General features: G+C 41.3%; 1 protein-coding gene across 4 annotated transcripts in view; it reads right to left on the minus strand.

The window, feature by feature from the left end:
- Positions 1-520: 520 nt before the first annotated feature.
- The window catches only part of CREBBP (CREB binding protein), a 166,084-nt gene continuing 144,220 nt past the window's right edge, over positions 521-22,384 (minus strand). For all 4 annotated transcript variants that reach the window (XM_065412176.1, XM_065412174.1, XM_065412175.1 and 1 more), the window contains 8 exons: positions 19,478-19,628; positions 18,450-18,596; positions 17,826-17,939; positions 17,096-17,261; positions 15,850-16,017; positions 6,685-6,846; positions 6,130-6,411; positions 521-4,947 (listed from right to left, as the gene is read on the minus strand). In XM_065412176.1, the coding sequence (XP_065268248.1) occupies positions 2,776-4,947; positions 6,130-6,411; positions 6,685-6,846; positions 15,850-16,017; positions 17,096-17,261; positions 17,826-17,939; positions 18,450-18,596; positions 19,478-19,628 (3,362 nt within the window). In that variant the 3' untranslated portion in view covers positions 521-2,775. The remainder of the gene's footprint in view (positions 4,948-6,129; positions 6,412-6,684; positions 6,847-15,849; positions 16,018-17,095; positions 17,262-17,825; positions 17,940-18,449; positions 18,597-19,477; positions 19,629-22,384) is intronic.

Here is a 22,384-nt window from a genome sequence, read left to right on the forward strand (position 1 = left end):
CCACCTGTAAAATTCACCCTTTTATCTAAAGCATTCTAAAGTCTATGCTTAAGAACCACTAAGAACCACGTCTAATTTCTGAATTTATTTGAAGATGCCAGAGAAATTATGTGCCACTGCATTCAGCATGGCTGCAAAGTATATGGGATCAGGAATAGTGACACTGTGCATTCTAGACTCTCCCTCCCACACCCACGCCATACTTACAGTATTAGCAGCATTCTCTCAACAGGGGTATCAGAACTTAATTATGTTTCCCTGTTTTCTATAAGGACTTTCTTGCACACTTTCCACAGCTGGAAGCCAGTTGAACTGTAACATGAAAGCAGCCTCATCTCCCTCAGATTTCCCTTATACAGCTTTAGAAATAGTGCTAATGGATTTAAAAAAAAAAAATATATATATATATACACACACACACACACACAAAAGCGGGACTCAGTACAGCCAGCTAAACCTTAGTTCAGACTCAGCTGATCCTAATGGGCACTAGCCAATTGGAACCATCCTTCAATCCAAGCAGTTTTACCAGCTTTTATTAGAAACACCAGCACATTTCAAGTTTCCTCTTTTTGATCACAAATATAGTATTTTTCTCCTTTTACGTATACAGCATGAGACAGCATCAGGGCTTTCCATCCTTTTTACAACAATTTCCTTTGGACAAGCTCTGGGTTAGTGTTCAGTGACCTCACCCCAGCCCAGAATTTTGACATCTTGATTGCTGAAGACAGTTGCACGGGAAGGTGAGTCCAAAGATGGTGATGTTGGTACAACAGTTTAGATTTGCAGAAGAAGTTAAGCAGAGACCCTCTACAGTTTAAAAAAGATTAAGCAGTGCTGTGGTGCACTACTATTTTCACAGTATGGGGCAAAAAGTTCTTCCACTTCCAGAAGTTAATACATTTGCTTTTTTTCCTTAAAACACTGTCCCAATAAAAAAAAATGTAATACTGGAGGAAGTGCTAACTTCATGTAAAAAGCCAAGCAAGCCAGATGCTCCCAACCGGAGCAACACCAGACCATGGGTTAGGGGGTATTCTTCTAGATTTGCTGCAAATCCCCTTTGAAGTTCACATAAACCACATGACTAAAATTTAAGGTGTTGTAATCCTAGGCTAACGGTGGATTTAACTTTCACATCCTAAACCTGGAGAGTTTCCTCAGTTTTAAATTCAGAAAGAAAGTAATTTACTGGGTGGTGGAGTGTGCCCATGAACATCAGGGCATGACGACAGGATATTAGAGGGAACACGTACATGATTAGTTATTTTTATTCCACAGAAAACCCTCAAATTTAGACTTGGAGTTAACAGCAGAAAAATAGTGTTAAAGTCAATAGGTTCATATTATGTTCATATTTTGCTATAGACTAAATAAATTAGCCCAGAATTAACTCAGTACTTTCTCTCTCTCTTCCAATGGTGATCCTTCTCTAAATTCAATGCATTTTAAAAAAGCAATGGCTATTAATAATTTATTCCAGTTAACCCTTCTGGATGAATGCCTGTAAGTATTAAATGTATGGGGAACAGATTCTCTTCCTCTCCCCTTCCCCAAAAAGGAAACAATCGATAAAGGGTGTGGTAAAACAGACATGCTACTGACAGTACTCCTTGTATCGTGCCTCGCCTATCAATGCCACTGGCTGCTTCTGTGTAATGAGTGAATATTCATAGCCATGTCTTACAAAGAACATGATCCCAAAAATATATAAATAAATAAAAACCTTAAACATTCTTACATGGATTTTAAAGAACAGAATACATGTTAAAAACTTCAGTAATTTATATCAATTTTAAGCAATACTTTATATACAATGGAAAAAAGACATGCATAGTCCAAATACAATGTTGAAAACAGCATTTTCATAACAAAAAACCCCAAACACTAAGTGTTAATACCATGTACATGAATTCAAGAAGGACCACCCTTTTTGTCTGTTGCACACAGTTTATTTAACAATATGATATATAAGTAAGAAATGAGGTTTTTTTTGTTTTTTACCATTCTATACAGTGATTGAATCTTCTTGGATTTTCTTATTTATAGTAATTATAGAGCTTGCATGATTTACACTAGAATTGCTTTCCTCATTTCAAGTTTCACATAGAAGAAAGAATGAAAGAAAAGAATGCTTCTTCTCTATTGAAATCAGCATGGTCTAAGAGTGATCATCCCTATTTTTTTTCATCTAAAACCAGTTTTATCAGAGAAACAAAGCAACAATTTCTACATCTGCAAGACAAGGATTTTGGCATTAGCCAATGTGTGTGTTTGTGTGTGCAAGAGTCAATTCCTATTTTTTCCAGGGGTAATACTTCAAATGCCTGCAGAGTTCACTATAGAAAAAAATCTTCCCGCAACATGTCAAAGTTATCGGGATACATTATAATGTTGCATTTTTCAGGAAACAGTTTCTGAATATTATTTTTCTTCGCTTTTAAACACAAATGTTTAAAGTCTTGAAAATACAAATAAAAATATGAATATAATGAACTTGTTTTCCCATTAAAAAAAAAGGTATGAGTCAACAGGAACAAAAAAAATAAAAACCCAAAAAAACAAAAAAACCCACAAAAAAGAGACCAGATATTTTAACCGCCTGGCTTTAACAAAAAATATATTCTTTGTATTGTTTTTTTAAACAGCAATTCATTCTTCCATGTGTAGGAAGTAGCAGTTCCATCTAGGATTCAAAACAACCTAGATGTCTGAATTTTCAGTACAAAATGTCCAAGAACACGAAAGGAAAAAAGTGATGCTCCCATAATGCTACAAACCCTCCACAAATTTTTCTAGTGTGTCTCCTGTGGTATCACCAACCAGAGACAATTCGTTAGACAATGCACTCCTGTTTGGGGTGTTTAACTGTGGAAGCATTGCACTCTGTTCTGGGTTGCCCAAGTGTCCCTGATCCATGGAGCTAGCCATAGTAACTGCAAGTCCTGGGTGGGGGGAACCAGTCTGGGGAGAGACATGATGAGGTGACGGTTGGGGCTGTATCCTTGGTGACGGGCTGGAATGTGGTGGTTGGGATTGGGGCCGGGGAGATTGAACAGGTGCTGGAGATCGCACCTGGTTGCTGAGGGATGTGGCAATCTGCTGGCCGGGGAGATGAGATGCCTGTGGTTGTCCTGAGAGCATATGCTGCTGGGGGCTCATGGGATTAGGCTGGCCTGGGGACCCTATCTGCTGTTTCATCTGTTGCTGTTGCAGAATCCTTTGCTGCAGTGCTTGCTGAATGTTGGAGGTGCCATCTGCCCCCATGCCAGGTTGGCCCATCTGATTCAGCTGTCCCATCTGAGCCATCTGTCCCATGGACCCCCCCTGTATTGATATATGCTGCTGCATTCGTTGCTGTTGCATGGCTTGAGGATAACCTCCAGGTCCTTGAGGCTGCTGAAACTGATTATGCCCTGCCATCCCTCCTGCCATGCCAGCACCTCCTTGTTGTTGTTGTTGCTGTTGTTGCTGCTGCTGCAGTAATTGCCTCCTCAATATCTCTCTATACTGTGGACTCATATTTGCCATGCCAGGATTGTGTCCAGGGTTCATAATGTTTATCGCTTGCCCCTGGGGATTCATGCCACCTATTCCCTGCTGCTGAGGAGGAACACTCGGTCTCTGGACTCCTGCTTGCATTGCACTTATGGTTTGCAAGCTAGGCTGTGCGTGCATACCTTGCTGCTGCATCCCAGTCTGAGATTGCTGCATCCCAGGCTGAGGCTGTATGCCTGCTTGTGGTTGCATCCCAGGCTGATTTGCCACATATTTGGCTGTTCTTTGCTTTATAAAAGCTGCCATAAGCTGAGGGTTGGATTTGAGGATATTAAGAACCTGCTGTTGCTGCTGTGGAGAGCTAGGTGATTTCAAGGTCCGCAATAAGTCCTGAAGTGCATTCGGTGCAATGCTGCGTGGTGGCTGTTGCACACCTGGCATTCTTGGCCCAGCTACAGTTTGCTGTGGCGGCATTGGCATAACAGGTCTCGGCATTCCCGGCTGCATTGTTTGCTGCGGTGGCATTGGAGATGATTGCCATTGTCCAGGTTGCATGTTGGACATTACTGGACCACTTACGGGGTTAGGCCGGGGTACATTCATGCCAACCTGCTGCATCTGGTTCACTGAACCCACTGCTGGGTTTACTATTCCTGGACGGCCAGGAGGTAAACCATTGTTTATGGTGTTGACCCTGTAGAGCTGCTGCTGCTGCTGGGCAGCTTCTCTCTCAATCTGCCGAGCTGCTTCCACAGCAGCTGGGGGAGGCTGGGCAGGAGGTGGAGGTGCTGCCACCTGGTTTGTAGGTTTTCCTGTTGGAACAGTAGTAGGGGGTTGAGTTCTTGTTGCACTGGGGAAGCCAGCTGGTGACATACTTACAGGGGAGGGCTGGGGTTGAGGAGGCGGCTGCGGCGTTTGTGGCGTACTTGGCTGCTGCGTGGGAGTACCAGGCGTTGCTGAGGTAGGAGAAGGCAAACTTTGCTGAGGCACGTTTCGGGTGTTCATGGTAGCCATCCTTCGGCGCATTAACTGAGCTTGTTGGAGGCGGTGCTGAATCTGCTGCTGCCGGAGCTTGTGTTTAATATTGAGACAGAATGGCACAGGGCATTTGTTCTCTTGGCAGTGTTTGGCATGGTAGCAGCAAAGAGCAATTAGCTGTTTGCACACAGGACAGCCACCATTTGTCTTACGCTTGCAGCCCTTGGTATGCTGAACAACCCGTTTCATTTTCTGGCAGGATGGTAATGAGCAGTTTGCGTTGCGGCACTGACAGGCATGGACCAGGGACTGGATGCAGCGCTGGATGCTTAGTCGCCGCGATTCCTGGGGGCTCTTTGACTGTTGCTCTCCTTGGCTGTTGCTCTCATCATCCAGACCCAGGCCCCATTTAACCATCTTATGGTCGTGGCTCTTAGTGTTGTAGCAGTTAATGCACAGATCGTAGTCCTAAAAATAAAGAAAAACCCACTCAGTTCAGCATCTTAATACAGCATAAAGCTCTTGATACTACAAGGGCTAAAGAGGTTATGCCAACGTATTCTTGATGTGAAACTAGGCTTTACTGTTCTGTGGGGTTTTTTGCAGGGTGGGATCTGTCTTGCTCCACTCAATGCCAACTAAGGCACATTCTGGAAGGGCCCAACACCCAGTGCTATTACTGTAAGAACTGGGCCACCTCAAGAGAGGAGATGCTAGGCTCACCCAATATTTAGACACAACAAATCCTGCATCTTGGTAGGCGATTAAACTAGATGATCCTTGCAGTCCCTTCTAACCCTATGATTCTATTTATGAAAATATTCCAGTTAAGTCACTCTAGAGCAAGTAACCTCTTTAGAAGCTACTCAGATATTATCCCCAGCAACTAATTGCCCTGCCTGCTTCTGTCCTTTTCAGATGGTATTATGAGACAGTAAGTTTCCACCCCATCAGTTACAGTTGCTTCACTGGGATAGGACATGACAGTCTCCTGAAGTCCAGCTTCAGAGACCAGCACAATGAGTCTAAAGGTCCTAGATCCTTTAATATCAAGTTAAATATTAGCTCAGAATCAGAGTTTAACAGTAAGCTAAACCTACCTTAGATTCAGAAATTGATTGCTTATTTGACAGCTGTACATTTAGCTGCTCCTATAGCAGTTAGATTAGAAACTAGTTATTACCCCTAAATCAAAATTTTATCCCCCAAACCAACCTTCATATTGAGGAGCTTCAAGCTAAAGCATATACTTACCTGAAAGAACTGAAACTGTGTACACTACAGGTGCCACAGCGGCACAACCGTAGCGTGGGAGCTACGCTGCTGTAGCATGGACACTTACGACAGTGACAGAAGGGGTTTTTCCATGGCAGCAATACTCAAGAGGCAATAGCTCAGCTGACAAAAGAATTCTTCTGTCAACCCTAGCTTCGTCTACAGCAGGGGTTAGGTAAACCTGTGTCTTGCACAGCATGAATAATTACTCTGCTATGACAATTTACCAATGCTGACAATCCCCACACCTAGCTCAGAATTAGTTTCTGGATCTATGGGCAGTTCTTAGGAGAACATTTAACTTGGGGGAGAAGGAGGCACATTTAGAAGGAGAAGTGGAAAGAGAAAAAAAGAGTCAGACACATATGCACATACCTCACAGACAGTACAATGCCACCTTGTTTCCACATGGTGCTTGCACTCATTGCACGTATAGACAAAACGGTCCTGCCCTTGAGTATGTAGTTCTACGAGCATGCACAATGTGGACCACTTGGATCGGCGTAATGAGGAGAACTCCCAGTGCTTATCTCTTGCTAAGGTAAGGAAGGCATCTCGCCCATCCATCAAATCACAGCTAAGTAATGGATCAGGGTCCACAATGGGAGGCAGGGTGTTTATTACAGGTCCAGCGTGTAAGTGAATCACAAAAAAGACCTGCAAGTAAATGGGAAAAATGACTAGGGTTATAAAAATAACTCCAAAACATCTTTTAGAAATAAAAGCTTTTTAATAGAGAAACAAAGCTTATACCATACCACAGATATAGTATGATCTAATTAATTTAGTTGAAGGTAACCTACTTCAATATGTATTGTAAAAGAAAAATAAAAGTCACAAGCATTGTTCCTTCCTGTTTTGACTTAACTATTGTCAAGCCTCATTTTACAAAAATGTTATCTCCTATTTCAGCAGTATTTTTGACTGTACCTCTTTATGCTTTTCCATGGTGGCATAGAGTTTCTGGGACAGATCATTGGACACATTTGGCATGCTGGGTTTCTTTTTGTTAGCTCTACTGATGCTGCTCTTATTCTTGTTGGTTTTTTTGTTGTTCTTTTTCTTGGCATTCTTGCTGTCACTCTGGCTCCCCTGCAATAAATATGTTGGAAGAATGTTAAACTTTGTAAAACTGGGTTCCATTTACTGTTGTCTTACTCAAGCCCTTTGCGGTCAAGAGTTGAGACTTTGTTCCAATTTATGTAAATTAGCCACGCTACTGTCGGCATATCAAGTCTTCCAGGAGAAATAGGAGGCATGAATTTAAAACCTGTCAGGCAAGGGAAGGGGAAAAAAATCAATTTTCAAACAATTTAAAGTAACATAAATGTGTTTGTAATTTAAATATACATATATTCATTTAAGGATTTGGGATTTTATGCAGTTTTCTTTTCATTATAACTTTTGTGTGAAAGCTTTGCACCCTTCACCTTTCACAGCTTGCCAGCAGTTCTTTACACAACACCAATATTTTAGGAGTTTAACAAAATTGCCTTGGCCTTGGGATTTCAGATGTTTTTTTGGGCTCTATCACTTCGAACAGCTTTGTTTCTCTGAAATTCTGTGCACCCTGAGGCTCAACGTGCAGACAAGGATGAGTGTTCTGGGGGCTTTAAAATTAAAAAGACTACACGGTATTTCATTCAGAAAATTGGCTACTGCGCATGTACAATTCTTTCCAATAGAAGTTTCGTAACAAGGGCATATGCCAGGCAGATGCCGTGACACATCAGACCATAATGACTGTGTATTAAATGGTAGAGGCAAGCACAGGGACAATAATTTCCTTTTAAAACCCATCAGTATGGATTTTTACAGCTGACTGAGGGATCAATTTTATGTATGAACAATAATAATTTTTAAAGCACTTTCTATGCCCATTTACAGATCAGATTATGTTTAGATTTATAAGACCAGGCAAAAAAATTGCCTCTCTTTGGAACTAGATGCCCTTGACAATTATTTTAAAACATGAAGACCAAGTCAAAAACCTCCCCAAACACCCCCTCCCCGAGTTGTGACTTCCACAAATCAAAAGCACCCATGAAAATTCTATGAAATGAAACACACACACATATTCTTTGTAAGCAATTTATTCAAACACGAAGGCAAACACCATCTAAACTGAAAAGCTTGCAATTCAGTAAACATAATAAAGTCTTCACTCTAACAAGTTAGGATTATCTCTCTCTTGCTTCTGCCTTTAGATACCAATATTCTTTTATCAATTCATTCATTTTTTCAGCATCTACCTTGTACTGAAATTTTGACCAAGCCCATGTGAATGCATTACAAACACACTATAGTGCTGCTGATGGGAGTCAGACACAAGTGCAGGTCTTTTCAAAATTGACCACGTTCCGAATGCAACTGTCCTGCATTCCTTTATTTTCCTTCCAAAATTTTAATGCAACAATGATACAGCCTCCTTTGCAAACCATATGTTCAGGGCAGAAATCTAGCTTTTCACTCTTAAAGGCTAGGAGAGTGAGGAAAGTCCGGGTTATATTCTATCAGCCATGTTTCAGCCTCCTCTTCCTAGTCTGTGAACAACCTATGACCTTTGTGTATGGGATCAGTCATTAATTCCATAGCTTCCTTAAATAATTTTTTGGTTTTGTCCTTTTGCTGTTCCAGCTCTTTGCTGTCAATTAGACCAAACCAGATTTCCCTCTGAGATGGTGATAGTGTTATCAGCCTGTAATCTGACAAGGCTCTTCCAAACTTCCTTCAATGGCTTTTGTACATTTCGTGCCTGTCTACACAGGCCCTTGATAAGTAAAATGTTGCTATTTTTTGATCCAAGTCCTCCACCTACACAGTGCGACTTAACATTTATGTTTGTTGAGTGCAAAGGCAGAAAAACAGGGCTTGTCTTCAACAGCAACCAAGGACAGTTCAGTGCAGCTTGGAGCAGAGGAGAGGATAAAGGTGCCTTTTTGCACTCCCCTCTTTCTGCACCATCCAGGCACCAGGATGGTCCCTGTGGTAAATGAGAGCTGCCTGAGAGAGACTCTCATTTGTGCTGGGTGCCAACTGTACCAAGGGAGCATTAGGGTAGCCAAGTGTCAGCGGGGCGTAGGCTCCAGCCTTGGAGGGTGGTGGGGGAAGAGATGCAACAGTAGCTACCCACGAACCCTCCTAACACAAGGGGAGTGGTGAATCTTCTAGTGGCTGTCTGAATTTAGAGCAGCTTTTCCCCATGTGAGTGCGTGTGGAGAGCATGAGCTGAAGGGCCGTGGGAAGGCAGGGGCTGCCAACCATCATGGTTGCATCATGTACCCGAGGATTGTGTTATGCAGGGGTGCCAAATTCTCTGGTAAATTATGGTCCCTGATATAAATTTAGGACTCCGTACTCCCTTCGATCCATAGCAATTGCTTATGTTGTCACTGGGAAGTTTGCAGAGAGATCAAGAGGCAAATATGGCTTTTATGCAGTAACTAAACTTTTAGGGGTTCTGTTTTGTTTTGTTTTTTATTCAGGATCTTATTTTTGCATTTCGCATTACTCAGTGAGAAAATACCCTTCTCTTTATGGGGTCACTGCTATCTCTGCTCTTTGTTTCTCTTGGTTCCCCAACCTCTTTCTTCTATTTCTTTCCCTCCTCCCTGTCTGTATTACCTATGTTGTTCCCTTGCATTTCCTTCTCTGCAATAACTCCTAATTCCAACTTCGCTGTGGGCTTCACTCCCACTCTCCCCCTCAGTCTATCTGCTAAAATGCTCAGCACTGAACTAGTCAATTTTGACACTGAAATGTTGTCACTGGATTGCAGAGATGACACTTCAAAGAGATTAATAGGGCATCGGGACATCCACACTTCTCATTCATGGTTTCAGGCAGCCAGCAGACTGAGACAATCACCACTGCATCAGTTATGCTCAGCTCACATTTGGAAGCTGCTCTTCACAAACATGAGAGGTAGAAACTTAAAGATTTTGGACAATCTGAATATGTCATGTGAGCTACATAAACAAATCAAGAGGCCACAGTTTTGACATCCCCGTTATTAGGTGCAATTTCCTTCTCAATGAGATTTGAAACAGTGACAGAAGTTTAGGATGAATGCATTTGAGAAGTTTAGGATGTCTGCACTCTTTCATTCTGTTTGCATTTTCTAAGCCAAATGGAAAAGTCTTCACTGTTACTCTTCTCTGCCATTCTTGGATTGGCATCTTCAGCAACTTGGATACAATATTATGTTTTCTTTTTAGACACAGAAACACTAGCATTAAGTAGGAACACATTTTCCCCCAGTATGGATGCTTATAGCCTTTATCAGACCATTTCTCATTTTCAGCCAGCTATCTTGCATTAATGCAATTGTTGGTTCTTTTGGCTCGTAAATTTTTTCTCTTCTCTTCACTTACAACATCAGGTAGTGAACCTAAAAGTTCAAATCTGCAAATTCAGAGAAGTGCTTCAATCATTTCTTTAAATTGTTAATTTTGTGCTATATTGAAAGTGATGCTGTTAACATAAAAGAAGCCTGCAACTTAATCAAATTTAAATCTTTGACTTTCCGTTAATATTGCTGATTGTCTTTACTGCAGATTGATCGTTGCCATTTTGAAGGTGTTAAAAATGAAAAAACTACTCCTGAAGGAAATTTATGTTGAGAAACTGTTGGAAGACCTGTACTTAAAAATTACTGTAACCACATTTTGATGACAATGATTTTCTCCTTGTCCAGTCAATCACTTGTTTCCTACTACTTCCTTCAATCTAAGTTACATTGAGTCAGATAAATTAAGTAATTATCAAACATTAATACATGAATACTAATTACCTACCTGCAGTATTGACCAGCAGTTTTCACATGGACATTTAAAATGAGAAGAGGAAGTTACTCACCTTGTGCAATAATTATGGTTCTTCAAGGTGTGTACCCCCATCGGTGCTCTACTGTAGGTGTATCTGCGCCCCTGATTCGAGATTTTAGGTGGCAGTGTCCGTTCAGCCTACACACGTGCTCTCCTTCCCTTGTGCTCTGCCATGAGGCTACCTAGAGCTGTGTGGGCGAACCACTCTCCGTTCCTTCTCTACAACAGAGCCCCTTTGTTGTAAACTCCGAAGTAGAGGGCAGGTCACGGAGTACCTATAGGGGGACACATCTCGAAGCACCATCGTTACTGCACAAGGTGCATAACTTCCTCTTTGAGTAGTGTCCCTATGGGTGCTCCACTGTAGGTGACTTCACAGTAGTGTCCCCTAAGGAGGGCTGGGGCTTTGGAACGGAGTCTATTATTGATGACACCAATGAGCCGAAGTTGGCATCAGAAGCAGAGTCTGAAGTAATTACATAGAGTTCCGCGAAAGTATGAGCAGAGGCCCACGTTGCTGCCCTGCAGATTTCTGAGATGGAAATATCTTTAATAAATGCAACAGAGGTGGAGATGGATTACGTGGAGTGTGTGCAAATTCCTGATGGAGGCAGCAGGTTACAGGCATGATAACAGTTAATGCAATTTGAGACCCATTTGGAAAGCCTTTGAGCTCATACTGATGGCTGATATGAGTACACTGTGGAGAATGCACCAATTCCAGAGTTTTAGTGCTTCCGTGCAAAAGAGAGGGTGACCTGACGACTCCCTAACAATTTATGTAAAACATGCATGCTACGCTGTCTGTCTTGATTTTTGTGAGAGTATCCCTGATGAATGGGAGAAAGTATGTGCAGGAATTTCTGACGGCTCTTACCTCCAAAAGGTTGATGTGGAGTACAGCTTCCGTGGGGGACCATTTGCCCTGAACTGTGCAGATGTTCAGGTGGGCTCCCCAGCCTATTAGAGAGGTGTCTGTTAGAATCAGTATTGGTGGGGGTTGCGCGAATGGGATCCGTGCGCAGACCTTGGATAGGGCTTTCCACCATTCCAGGGAATGTTTGACTCTGGAGAGTATCACTAACGGCTTGTTTAGCCTGTCTTTGTTTGGAGTGTAAACAGATCTGAACCCATATGTGTAGTCGGGCATGAGATGTCACAAACGTGTATGCCACCATGTGCCCAAGAAGCTGAGGCAATTTCTGGCTGACATTTGTTGGCTGTCTCTATGAGACTGGTCAGGGTGTCGAAACTGTGCTGCGGGAAGAACGCTCTCGCTTGCACTGTGTTGAGTTTGGCCCCTATAAACGCCAAACTGTACTGAAGTCAAGGTCAATTTCTAGATATTGAGTTGTAGACTCAATTGTGCAAATATGTGCATAGTCCTTTGGGTAGCTCATAGGGTGTCTTCAAAGGAACGAACCTTGAAGAAGGCAATTGTCCAGATATGGGTAAATACCACCTAATGTTCATAGATGTGCCGCTACGATGGAGAGGACCTTGGAGAATACACCTGGGTGCAGAGGACTGGCCAAATGGAAGTACTCTGTACTGGTAGTGGTCCTGCCCAAAGGTAAATTGGAAGAATCTTCTATGGGATAGTAGGATTGAGATGTGGAAGTAGGAATTCTGTAGGTTGAGGGTTGAAAACCAATCTCCCTGCTCCAGAAATGGAATAGCAGCCACTAGTGTGATCATCTTGAACCTTTTGCACCATCACACATCTGTTTAGTGCTCTTCGATCTACTATGTGTCTCCAATATTCCTTTCTCTTAGGGATCAGGAAATATCTGGAATAAAAGTCTTTGCCTCTGAAGTGTACAGGGACTGGTTCTATGGCCCCTAGGCATAGAAGGTGATCTATCTCCTAACGTAGCAGTCTCTCGTGAAAAGGTTCCCTGAAGAGGAATGAGGAGGGAGAGAGTTGAAGTGGATAGAGTAACCCTTGGAAATGATCTCCAAGACCCATTTTTTGGAAGTGATGTTTTCCCAATTCCTGAGGAAGAGAGATAGGCAACATCCGAAGGGATGTGGAAGGCCCGTGTGTTGCAGATGTTGCTGTAAGGAATGGTTGCCCAGGGCCTCGACCAAGGTGTCAAACCTGGTGTATTGATGTCGAGGGCTGGGATGTTGAGGATTGAGGGGCTGATGGTTTCTGCTTTTGCTCTAGGTCTCTTCCTTTGTGGCTCGCAGTATCACAGTGGTAGGGGAAACTGGGGTTGTCGGGATCTATGAGATGGTTATGAATTGAATTTCCTTTTCTGTCCCAGTGTCTAGGTTCCTAGAGAGCGCAGCATGGCTCTGGAATCCTTCAAAGTATGAAGTGAGGCATCAGTCTTGACAGCGAAGAGTCTGGAGCCCTCGACAAGGAGGTCCTCAACCATCATCTGTACTCCTTTGGCAGCCCTGAGAGATGCAACTAAGAAACCCACCTCATTACCATCACCATCGAAACTGAGCGAGCCGCTGTATCAGTGACATCCAGTGTAGTCTGTAGTGCCGTTCTCACTACCAGCTGGCCCTCACATATGATGGCTTGAAACTGTTCTCGTGCTTCTGGCAAGTGGTCAATAAAGGCACTGAGTTTTCCATAATTCATGTGGTTGTACTTCGCCATTAAGGTTTGGCAGTTTGAAATCCTGAATTGCAGAGTTGCTGAAGAGCATGCCTTCCTTCCAAATAAGTCTATCCTCTTCCAGTCTCTATCATGTGGCGTCGATTTAGCGTGGTGTTGCTGTCCTCGTGAATTAATGGCATTCACAATAGAGTTAGGTTGAGCATGTGTAAAAAAAAGTCTGCCGCTTTTGGGGGCAAGTAGTACTTCTTGTCGGCCCTTTTACATGTTGGCGCAACAGAGATTGGTGTCTGCTAGATAATCTTGGCAGGATCTAAAAGCGCCTTGTTACCTGAGAGAGCAATTCTTGAAGAGGAGGAGGTGTGCCATATGTCCAGGGGCATCACTGCCTCATCCGGAGAGGAAGAGGAGATATTTGTCATGTAGTGTCCTCTTTTAGTCTGGCCTCCTGCTCCTCCTAAGTGTCCTCCTGAGGTTCTGGGGCTCTGAATATGAGTACACTGTGGGGGTGCACCAATTCCAGAGTTTTAGTGCTTCTGTGCAAAAGAGAGGGTGACCTGGCGCCTCCCTGACAATGTATGTAAAACATGCATTCTATGTTTGTGACATTGCACTCCATATGCTTTATGAAAATATGCTTATGAATGTGAATATGATGTAACTGGAATATGCTTCATGCAAAAGGTCTCTTGTAAGCTATCATTACAAAGCTTATAATCTACTGAGTGTGTTCATCCTATTTGTTTGTATGTATTATTTCTGTCAGGATTTAGGAGAATAAGATATAAACTTGTATTACTGATGTAAACATATTAAGTGGAAGCCATTAAGGGTGCTTCAGAATCAATGAACTGTAAATGGCTCTGTTTACTTGCAAACCTTTCTGTGTATGTGTGGGCCAGCCCAGGAAGAATGGAGGCTGGGGTCTGACAGGACATGTGACCATGTAACATGATGCTGGAATCCATCTTAATTCTGGTACTTTTCCATTTAGAAGGAGGGGTGGGGACCCAGAGAGACAAAAGATTCCCGCCTTGTGCCAAAGCTATAAAAAGGGGTGGAGCCCAGGATTGGACCCAGACTAGGAAGGAGTCTATCATAGAATCATAGAATATCAGGGTTGGAAGGGACCTCAGGAGGTCATCTAGTCCAACCCCCTCCTCAAAGCAGGACCAATCCCCAGACAGATTTTTGCCCCAGATCCCTAAATGGCCCCCTCAAGGATTGAACTCACAACCCTTGGTTTAGCAGGCCAATGCTCAAACCACTGAGCTATCCCTCCCCCCAGGGATTGGAGGGATAGCTTGGAACATCTTATTGGAACATCTCTGAGGGCAAGGTATTACCTGTAATCAGTTTCTTAATGTATTAGGCTTAGATTTTGGGTGTTTTTGTTTTATTTTGCTTGGTGACTTACTTTGTTCTGTCTGTTATTACTTGAAATCACTTAAATTCTACTTTTTATACTTAATAAAATCACTTTTGTTTATTAATGAACCCAGAGTAAGTGATTAATACCTGTGGGAGCAAACAGCTGTGCATATCTCTCTATCAGTGTTATAGAGGGCGGACAATTTATGAGTTTACCCTGTATAAGCTTTATATAGAGTAAAATGGATTTATTTGGTGTTTGGATCCCATTGGGAACTGGGTGTATGGGTGTTGGCGAGGTAACCTGCTGAGCTGTTTTTGGTTAAAGTCTGCAGCTTTGGGGGCGTGGCCCAGACCCCGAATCTGTGTTGCAGCAGGCTAGTGTGTTCAGCTCAACAAGGCAGGGCTCTGGAGTCCCAAGCTGGCAGGGAAAACGGGCTCAGAGGTAATTTCAGCACATCAGGTGACAGTCCCAAGGGGGTCTCTGACTGAACCCTTCACAATGTTGTCTGTCATGATTTTTTTGAGAGCATCCCTGATGAATGGAAGAAAGTGGCTGCACCCAAGGGTAGCCATACCAGGAGGGCTGGGGATCAGAAAGTGGCTAGGAGGGTCCCAGTTGTTGTAATGATGGGGCATGGTGTGAGACCAGAGAGAGGTGGTCATCTTGGTCACTGACTCCTTGCTGGAATAGGGTGGGGCTGATAGGGAAGCTAGAGGTAAACACCCTGGTGCCATTGATGATTCTGGGGACTGGAACACGCTCGGTACTGGAGGAAACTACACCGTCTAGAATCATGGGCTAAGTCAATGAAAAAACGTTAGTAATTAGTAGTACTAACATTTGAATTTCAATCCCCTATCACTGCAAATTGACATGCATAGGCTTGCTATAGAAAGAAGAATTCAGGCTTTAAATAGTGTCTTTCAAAATGCAGATATTTTAAGGTAGCTTGAATTTAGAAATTCAGCGAAAGGGCTGTAAAGCAAACCAGGCAGCCATTATGCAATCCAAAATAGCTCACAGACATCCTTGGGTTTTAGAAAGCATTTTAAAAGAAAGTAGGAACGTTGTCTGTGACATGGAAGTTTTTACTACTCTATTTAAAAAGCGCCACAGAATTTTTAACTTTTATCTGGAAAGAAGCCAGAATTGTAGCTGATGGGAACCTTGGTTTAAAAACTCAACTGAAAGACAAAAAATATTTTTTTCTTCTAGTTCTGAATTGCATCATCAGTATCGGGTATGAGCTCTAGCTGAGATTAGCAACGTGGACAACCTTCTGATTTGGGGACAAATACTGTATGCGAAGGTTAACTTACCTCTGTTGTTTCACTAGCTGCTGTACTTTCCTCCTTTTTCCTCTCCTCCTCTTCCTGTTCCAGCTCCTTAATGCTCTCTTCCAGCACATTTGGCCAGAAATCACCTTCAAAGTAAGGCAGCTCCTTGGCACTCGTCAGCCTGTCCTCAGTTGCTTGTTTGAAGATATCCTGTTAAACGTGTCACACAATGGTAAGATTGAATGAAGTACCAAAAAAAAAAAAAAAGAGCCTGAAGTCAATAGCAGAACCTGAGGCACACCTGCTGCACTCACATGGCTTAAAGCTTTTTTAGTACACAGTCACTGTCACAAATACAACTGCACAGCTAATGATTATAAAGTTATTAGCAATATATACATATGTTTAGTTTTTTCAAAACAAAGTATTTGTATGATCAGAAAAGAACAGATTCTCTAGCAGCCTTTTCCTTTGTAACTCTAAGTGGAATACAATAGGGACCATTACTGAAAGAAGAGAACTCTTTCTCAAAGTAGAGATTTTTGAAAGAAAAACAACAACTGGCTATTAGGCTAAACATTAGCCATGTGTCCTATACCCCTAGGAAAGAACATCTCCCCTACAAACTTACAAGTGGCACAGCTTTTCCGTTACAAGATAAGCAATGAATGTGACAAGGGCATTATGGAGCCTTTCATTCACTACTCAGCTAAGTTAGCTAATTAAGAGTGAACAGCATAACTTTCCTTAGCATCAGACTTAATAAACGTAGTGAGAAAATGCCTTTCAAATGTACTGTGCACCTTCGCCTGAGATTTTCAATGGGTCATAACTTGGTCAAATCAAAACCAATTTTTGCCACCATCCTCCACAGCACTTTTCCTTGACAAAGGCTATTTCCATGCCAAAACTCATCTTTCAACTCCAGGCATTTCAGGACCACTGCTGTTCAAATAGGCCTGATTAAAATATATATCCATATACTGTATAGCTATCTATCTAGATATTTATATTTATTTATTTCCCACACTCTAGCCAAACCTGGCTGAATTAGTTTTGCTCAAATGTTCACAAAAAATTTCCATTCCAAGACTAAAAGGCTGTCGCCTCAGAGGTGAAAGCTGCAGAAAACTGTAAGCAAGGGAAGATAATGGCTAAAAATGTAAATGTTTATAAAACATTAACCAGAACAGTCATTGCCTCTTCCCTTATATTGAAGAAGTGTAGTAAGTAGCCTAGATATAACGAACACTGTAAAATCAATCCAGCCAGTAAAAGGTATACAAACCTTGTAGTCATGAATGATCCTCTCAGCAAATGCCTTGTCCAACATCTTCTTATACCATTCTTGCAGGCGTTTGGGTTTTGGTATTTTCTGATCAGGGGGATGGCAATGGAAAATATAGTCATCTCCTTCACTTGGGGGACAGGCCCAAATGTGACCTGTCACATACCTGCAGGTTACATGCAAAAACCAATAACATCTCAATTAACATTCATTTGGCATTTTAATTAACTTCCTTTGCCTGTTCTATACATAAACCCAACCACATTTAGAAATGGATTCAGACTTCTCGCTACCTTATAAAGATGTTGGGGAGTTTTATGGCAGTAATAGCTTGTGTCTACAAGGGCCCATGGTCTAATCGGAACTTAGGCTTTGCCTGGGCTATTTAGTTCCCACCTCTCTCACCAGTTTAGTGGTTGGAGGGAGTGAGATTCTCTCAGTCTAAAAAGGGAAAGAGAAGTTTAGGAAAAACGTTCCCATTATGGGGAAAAAAACACTATACGCTCACTGGTGCAGAAATCCAAACCCTAATCTCCACTGCGGGAGAAGAGGTGTCTGTTTCATAAGACTCTTGAGAAGATGGTGGAAGGAAGCTAAGAGATTGTCTTAAACAAATCAAAATACGAGAGAAGTCTACTCTTTAATTAAAGTTACATAGAATAACCATACTGTTCACATGACATTGAATTACAGCATCACTTTGCAAAGAATTCAGACAACTTTTGCTCACCCAAGTTTCTTCACGTACTCCAGATATCCAATAAGGATTTCATGATAAACGGCAGTTCGGAGGCAGCGGGGTCGGAAGAAATGAATACTATCTAGATACGATATGTACACACGCCTGTGAGGATCAGGGAGAAAACAAAAAAAGAAAATTATTCAAATACAAACCACATTAGATTTCATAGGCTGGTGTTCAGCTTTTACAACAGCCACTGACTTGGTTGCTTTGGGCAGGGACCTGGAAAATAAAGACTGCAGCTGATTTCAAAGAGGAGGAGCACTTTTCACTGACCAAAGAGACATGTCAAAGTACATGATGTAAAGTTGCTGAAATAAAAGTGAAATATTGCTAATGTTTCACCTTTTGGACAACAGGCAAAGATATTGAGAGACCAGGGAAAATGCTAGCATGGAAGTAGACAGATTTGAATTTTATGTACTTCCTAACATTTTGACTGTCAATTTTTTTATTTTTTTTTGATGTGGAAAAGTCTTCAACACACTTAACTTTATAGTAAGACTGCGTGTGCCATGAATATTTCAGTATGTGGAAGTATGTGTAGCTAGCCTGTATTTAAAGTATTAAAAGCCTCCATGTGCACCAGTCACTCTAGAAATGAAAAAGTACCTGGTATTTGGAGGTGGGCAGTCAGAGCCATACTCCTGTACATGCATGCCAAAGAAGCACACATCCACTCCATCTATCTCCTCGAAAGCAAACAGAGCTTTGGTTCGGTAAGGGAAGGACTCTGACATTTCACCAGAATCCACAAACCTGCAGGAAAGGAAGATATCTATCAATGGACTCTAAAATTTTATCAAAAAGGAAGCAGATCTTTACAACATTATTTAATTCTTCAGAAATATTTAAGTACCAGTTGTGGCAGAGTATAGAATCATATTAAAATGGTATCATGGCAATGCAAGGTCAGTTTCCATAAAGCCTCGAGACAAAAGTTTTTCCATACAATTAACTTATGATTGAACATGCAAACACAAAGCACAAGATTGTCCAAAGAAACTGCCAGCCTCTAAATAAATGGTACATTAGTTATAACACACTGAAGTTACTAAGTGAAATGCAGTCAACACTTTGCCATCTGTGGAGTAAAACTAAAGTACTTTTATGGATAAAGCCTTTCAAAAACCATCCCATTTATCATGAAATAGCCCATTTACTATAAAAGCATTTCCAGAAGCCAATGTATACAGAAAGGCAACATAGTTAATGAAATGTTACTAAAGTAGAACTTTATTAATCTGCACTGTACTAAATTATGCATCCTACAATCTGCATAAAACCAGTAGTTTTCCCTCACCTCTTCTAGATTTAATAGTAATACAAGACCTCAATGTTGCATAATCTAAGATCTCATTATTTTTATAAAATATACTACAGAATATATCAGTGTCATAAGTAAGTTAAAAGTTAAAATACAGCTACCAAAATAAATTAACAAAGTACATTTTATGGTGTATTATCTTCATTATGTTTGTTCACTTGCTTGCCAATTACCAAACTTTGATAATTTATGAAGCGTCTCCAAATCAGTGCAAACTAGTGAGGTTCTACTATACCTAGGCAGGCAAAAAGTTACACAAGATATATATTTCAAAATGCTACCATAAAAAAAAAAAAAAAAAAAGAGGACTAACCTGGATTTCATTCCTGGTTTTACTTCTACTGTCTTATCTGAACTGGCTACCACTCTGACAAAAACTTCCCCAGCTTCAGGATGATTCTGTCGCCGCAAAAACTTGTTTACTCTATCTTCCAAATGATTTCCTAAACGGGTAGTTTGAAGCCCTAAGGGGGAAAAATATCAAAGACCAAGTAAGTAGTGATAAAAAGTCTGGGGAAACTTAAACACAGCTTAGATTGAATCACAGTGTCAGAGAGATCTTTCTGACTCACTGCTCCTAGGATGATGCTTTCAGTTTTCTTTACTATTGCATGAGAATTAGAGTTACCTTCTACAGCCAAAATAAAAAGTCACCTTCTTAGCAAAAGTTAAATTTACACAACTCTTATAGGCAGGCTAACCACACCACAGTGGAAAAAACACTTTGTAAATGCACTAATAAAGGAGGCTTTCATGGTAATTAAAAATTTGTACGAGATTTTTTTTAAATACTGCAAAATTTTTCTTGTAAGAAAAACACTCATCTGGCTGTTTGACAGAGATTACATCAGTTTATAAATCTGGCTCCCAGCCACACCTTTTCAAGCAAAGCAAGTCAACAGAAATGAAAAGCCTCCTGACTTCAATGGAGCTTTTACTGTTTTTGAAACAGACGTTTTAGTCTGAGTAATCTACATAATTATAAAAATGTACATATTGAGCTTTAATTGTTATTTGCCCTGGCAAAGAAGCCCCTAATGGTTAAAGTCCACTTACTGTATATCCCTGCTCCACTAACTCAGTTTTTTTTTAACATAACATTTAAAAACTATTCATAAAAAAAGTACACTTTACAGACAAAAAGATACAATTTTTAATAAATTCAAAATATAAAGTCTTTCAAAACTTTACTTTTAAAGAAAAATAACCCTTGTCATTTAAATTGTGAAAATGAGAGTACCTTATGTTGTAGGGCTTATTGCTACTGCTTTTTTAAATCATTTATACAATTTTACATACATTTTGCCAAGGAGTAATTTGTATTTAATTTTTCAAGTCTTATCAGCATATTTCCTCCCTACCTAAAATCAAAGTGGTGGCATAATTCACTTATGCATTCTCATGGTCACCCATTTTACCCTGCTACATTTAATTTACAGTCCTCTGCAGCTACTATTCATCAGTTGTAGGGCTATGTGATTTGTCACAGAGGTCACGAAAATGTGAATTTGAATAAAGTCAGTGAAATCTTGGAAAAATGGCTGTAAAAACACATTTGCTTAGGCCCCCAGAACAAATGGTGTTGTGACCTGGACACAAGGTCACAGTGCTACTCATGTTTGGCCTGTCCACCCCTCCATCTCCATCTCCATCGAGGTGGACAAGCCAAATCTGAGTGGTGCTGCAACCCCGTATGCCAGTTTGCAATGCCTGGAGCTGGGCCCAACTCTGTGGGACAGGAGTCTGTGGGTTGAGTGCAGGGTGGGATTACTCTCCAATCTCCCCCCACCCCACCCCCCGCAGGGGCCTCACCATTCAGCACCCATCCTCATTTATGTAGCAAAAACTACATTAACTGGTGACCTTTTCATGACTTATCTTCTTTCCCCCCCGCACCTCTGCAATGAAATTTACTAAAAATTTCTTCCATGCCAAAACTGTAACCGTAATCAGTTGCCATCTAGCCAGGAGGCAAGACTGTTGTCTCTTATAATTGACCATCTGGGGTATTCACATTGTAGTGGAACTGAATACCCACCTGAAGATTACTTTAAAACCCAAGAGTGCACTGACAGTTATGATGCAAAAGACGACACCATTCCTACCTACAGAGCTTACATTGTAAGATTTTATTTCATATGAAAATATATAAAAATATACAATATATAAAAATATGAATATAAAAATTAACCCTAAGCATACCACTTCCTAAACACCTTGATAGTCTAACTCCACAATCTAGTGGGATTCTATGGTTAGGATATTAGCACAGCACATGCTGGAGTGTCACTACATGGGAGACTGCATGCTGACTGCAGAGGAACTCGATAAAAGGAAAACTATCATTTCCACTTTTAATACTAATACGCTGAACGATGATGTGGGACATTCCGTACATCATATTACAGTGGATTGGGCTTTGACGTTTACATCTGCAGATCATCTTTAAAAGTGGTATTTCATTTTGGCAATGTTTCTATCTTGAGAACGTAGAAAAAAGGTGCAAAGTTCCATTATATGAAACTAATTAACTGCATCCAGCATATTTTTAGCTAGCAGTTGTAATTAATTCTACTAATTATTTTGCCCTCATTTTAACATCTTTCAATGGGTAATTCTACCAAGCGATTCCCACTTCCCTTCAAGGTAATTTCATTACTCTGTGCTATTACACACTAAGGCACGGAAATTAAGGAGAAGGCCAAATTAACAGATGTATAGAGCAAGAATATAACTATGTTTGCAAGAGATTACCAACATCCATGCCAACCCAAGCATTGCTATATTTCTTTACAATGTTATCAATCCTTCGTTTACCCTAAAATATAATCCTTAAGAGCCAAGCATTTTGACTGCTCTAAAAACGTTAATGTTCTTTCTGTTAACAGGCTATTATATTTTGGCTCTCAGCTACAGTTCATAGTTACTATAAAAAGCTATGGAAGGAGTTTTTAAACTTCTTTTTCAAGACAATCCTTACTAAAGCTTGAAAAACATATCCAGCACCTACTACCCTGAGCTTGGGGTACCTTTGGGCTAAGTTCCCTCTCAGTCGCGTGGCCACGCAGCAGGTTATCACAGGCCACTCAGGCGGTGAGAGGTGCCCCTTCCCCAGCCCAACTGGAGCTGCTAGGGCCGGGTCACATACAGTGGAAAGGAATTAAAACCCCGAGCCAAGCAGGGGCGTCCCCCGCCCACTGTGCTGCAGCCAACTCATCTG

The sequence above is a fragment of the Emys orbicularis genome, chromosome 10 (genome assembly GCF_028017835.1).
Source record: "Emys orbicularis isolate rEmyOrb1 chromosome 10, rEmyOrb1.hap1, whole genome shotgun sequence".
Lineage (NCBI taxonomy): Eukaryota > Metazoa > Chordata > Testudines > Emydidae > Emys > Emys orbicularis.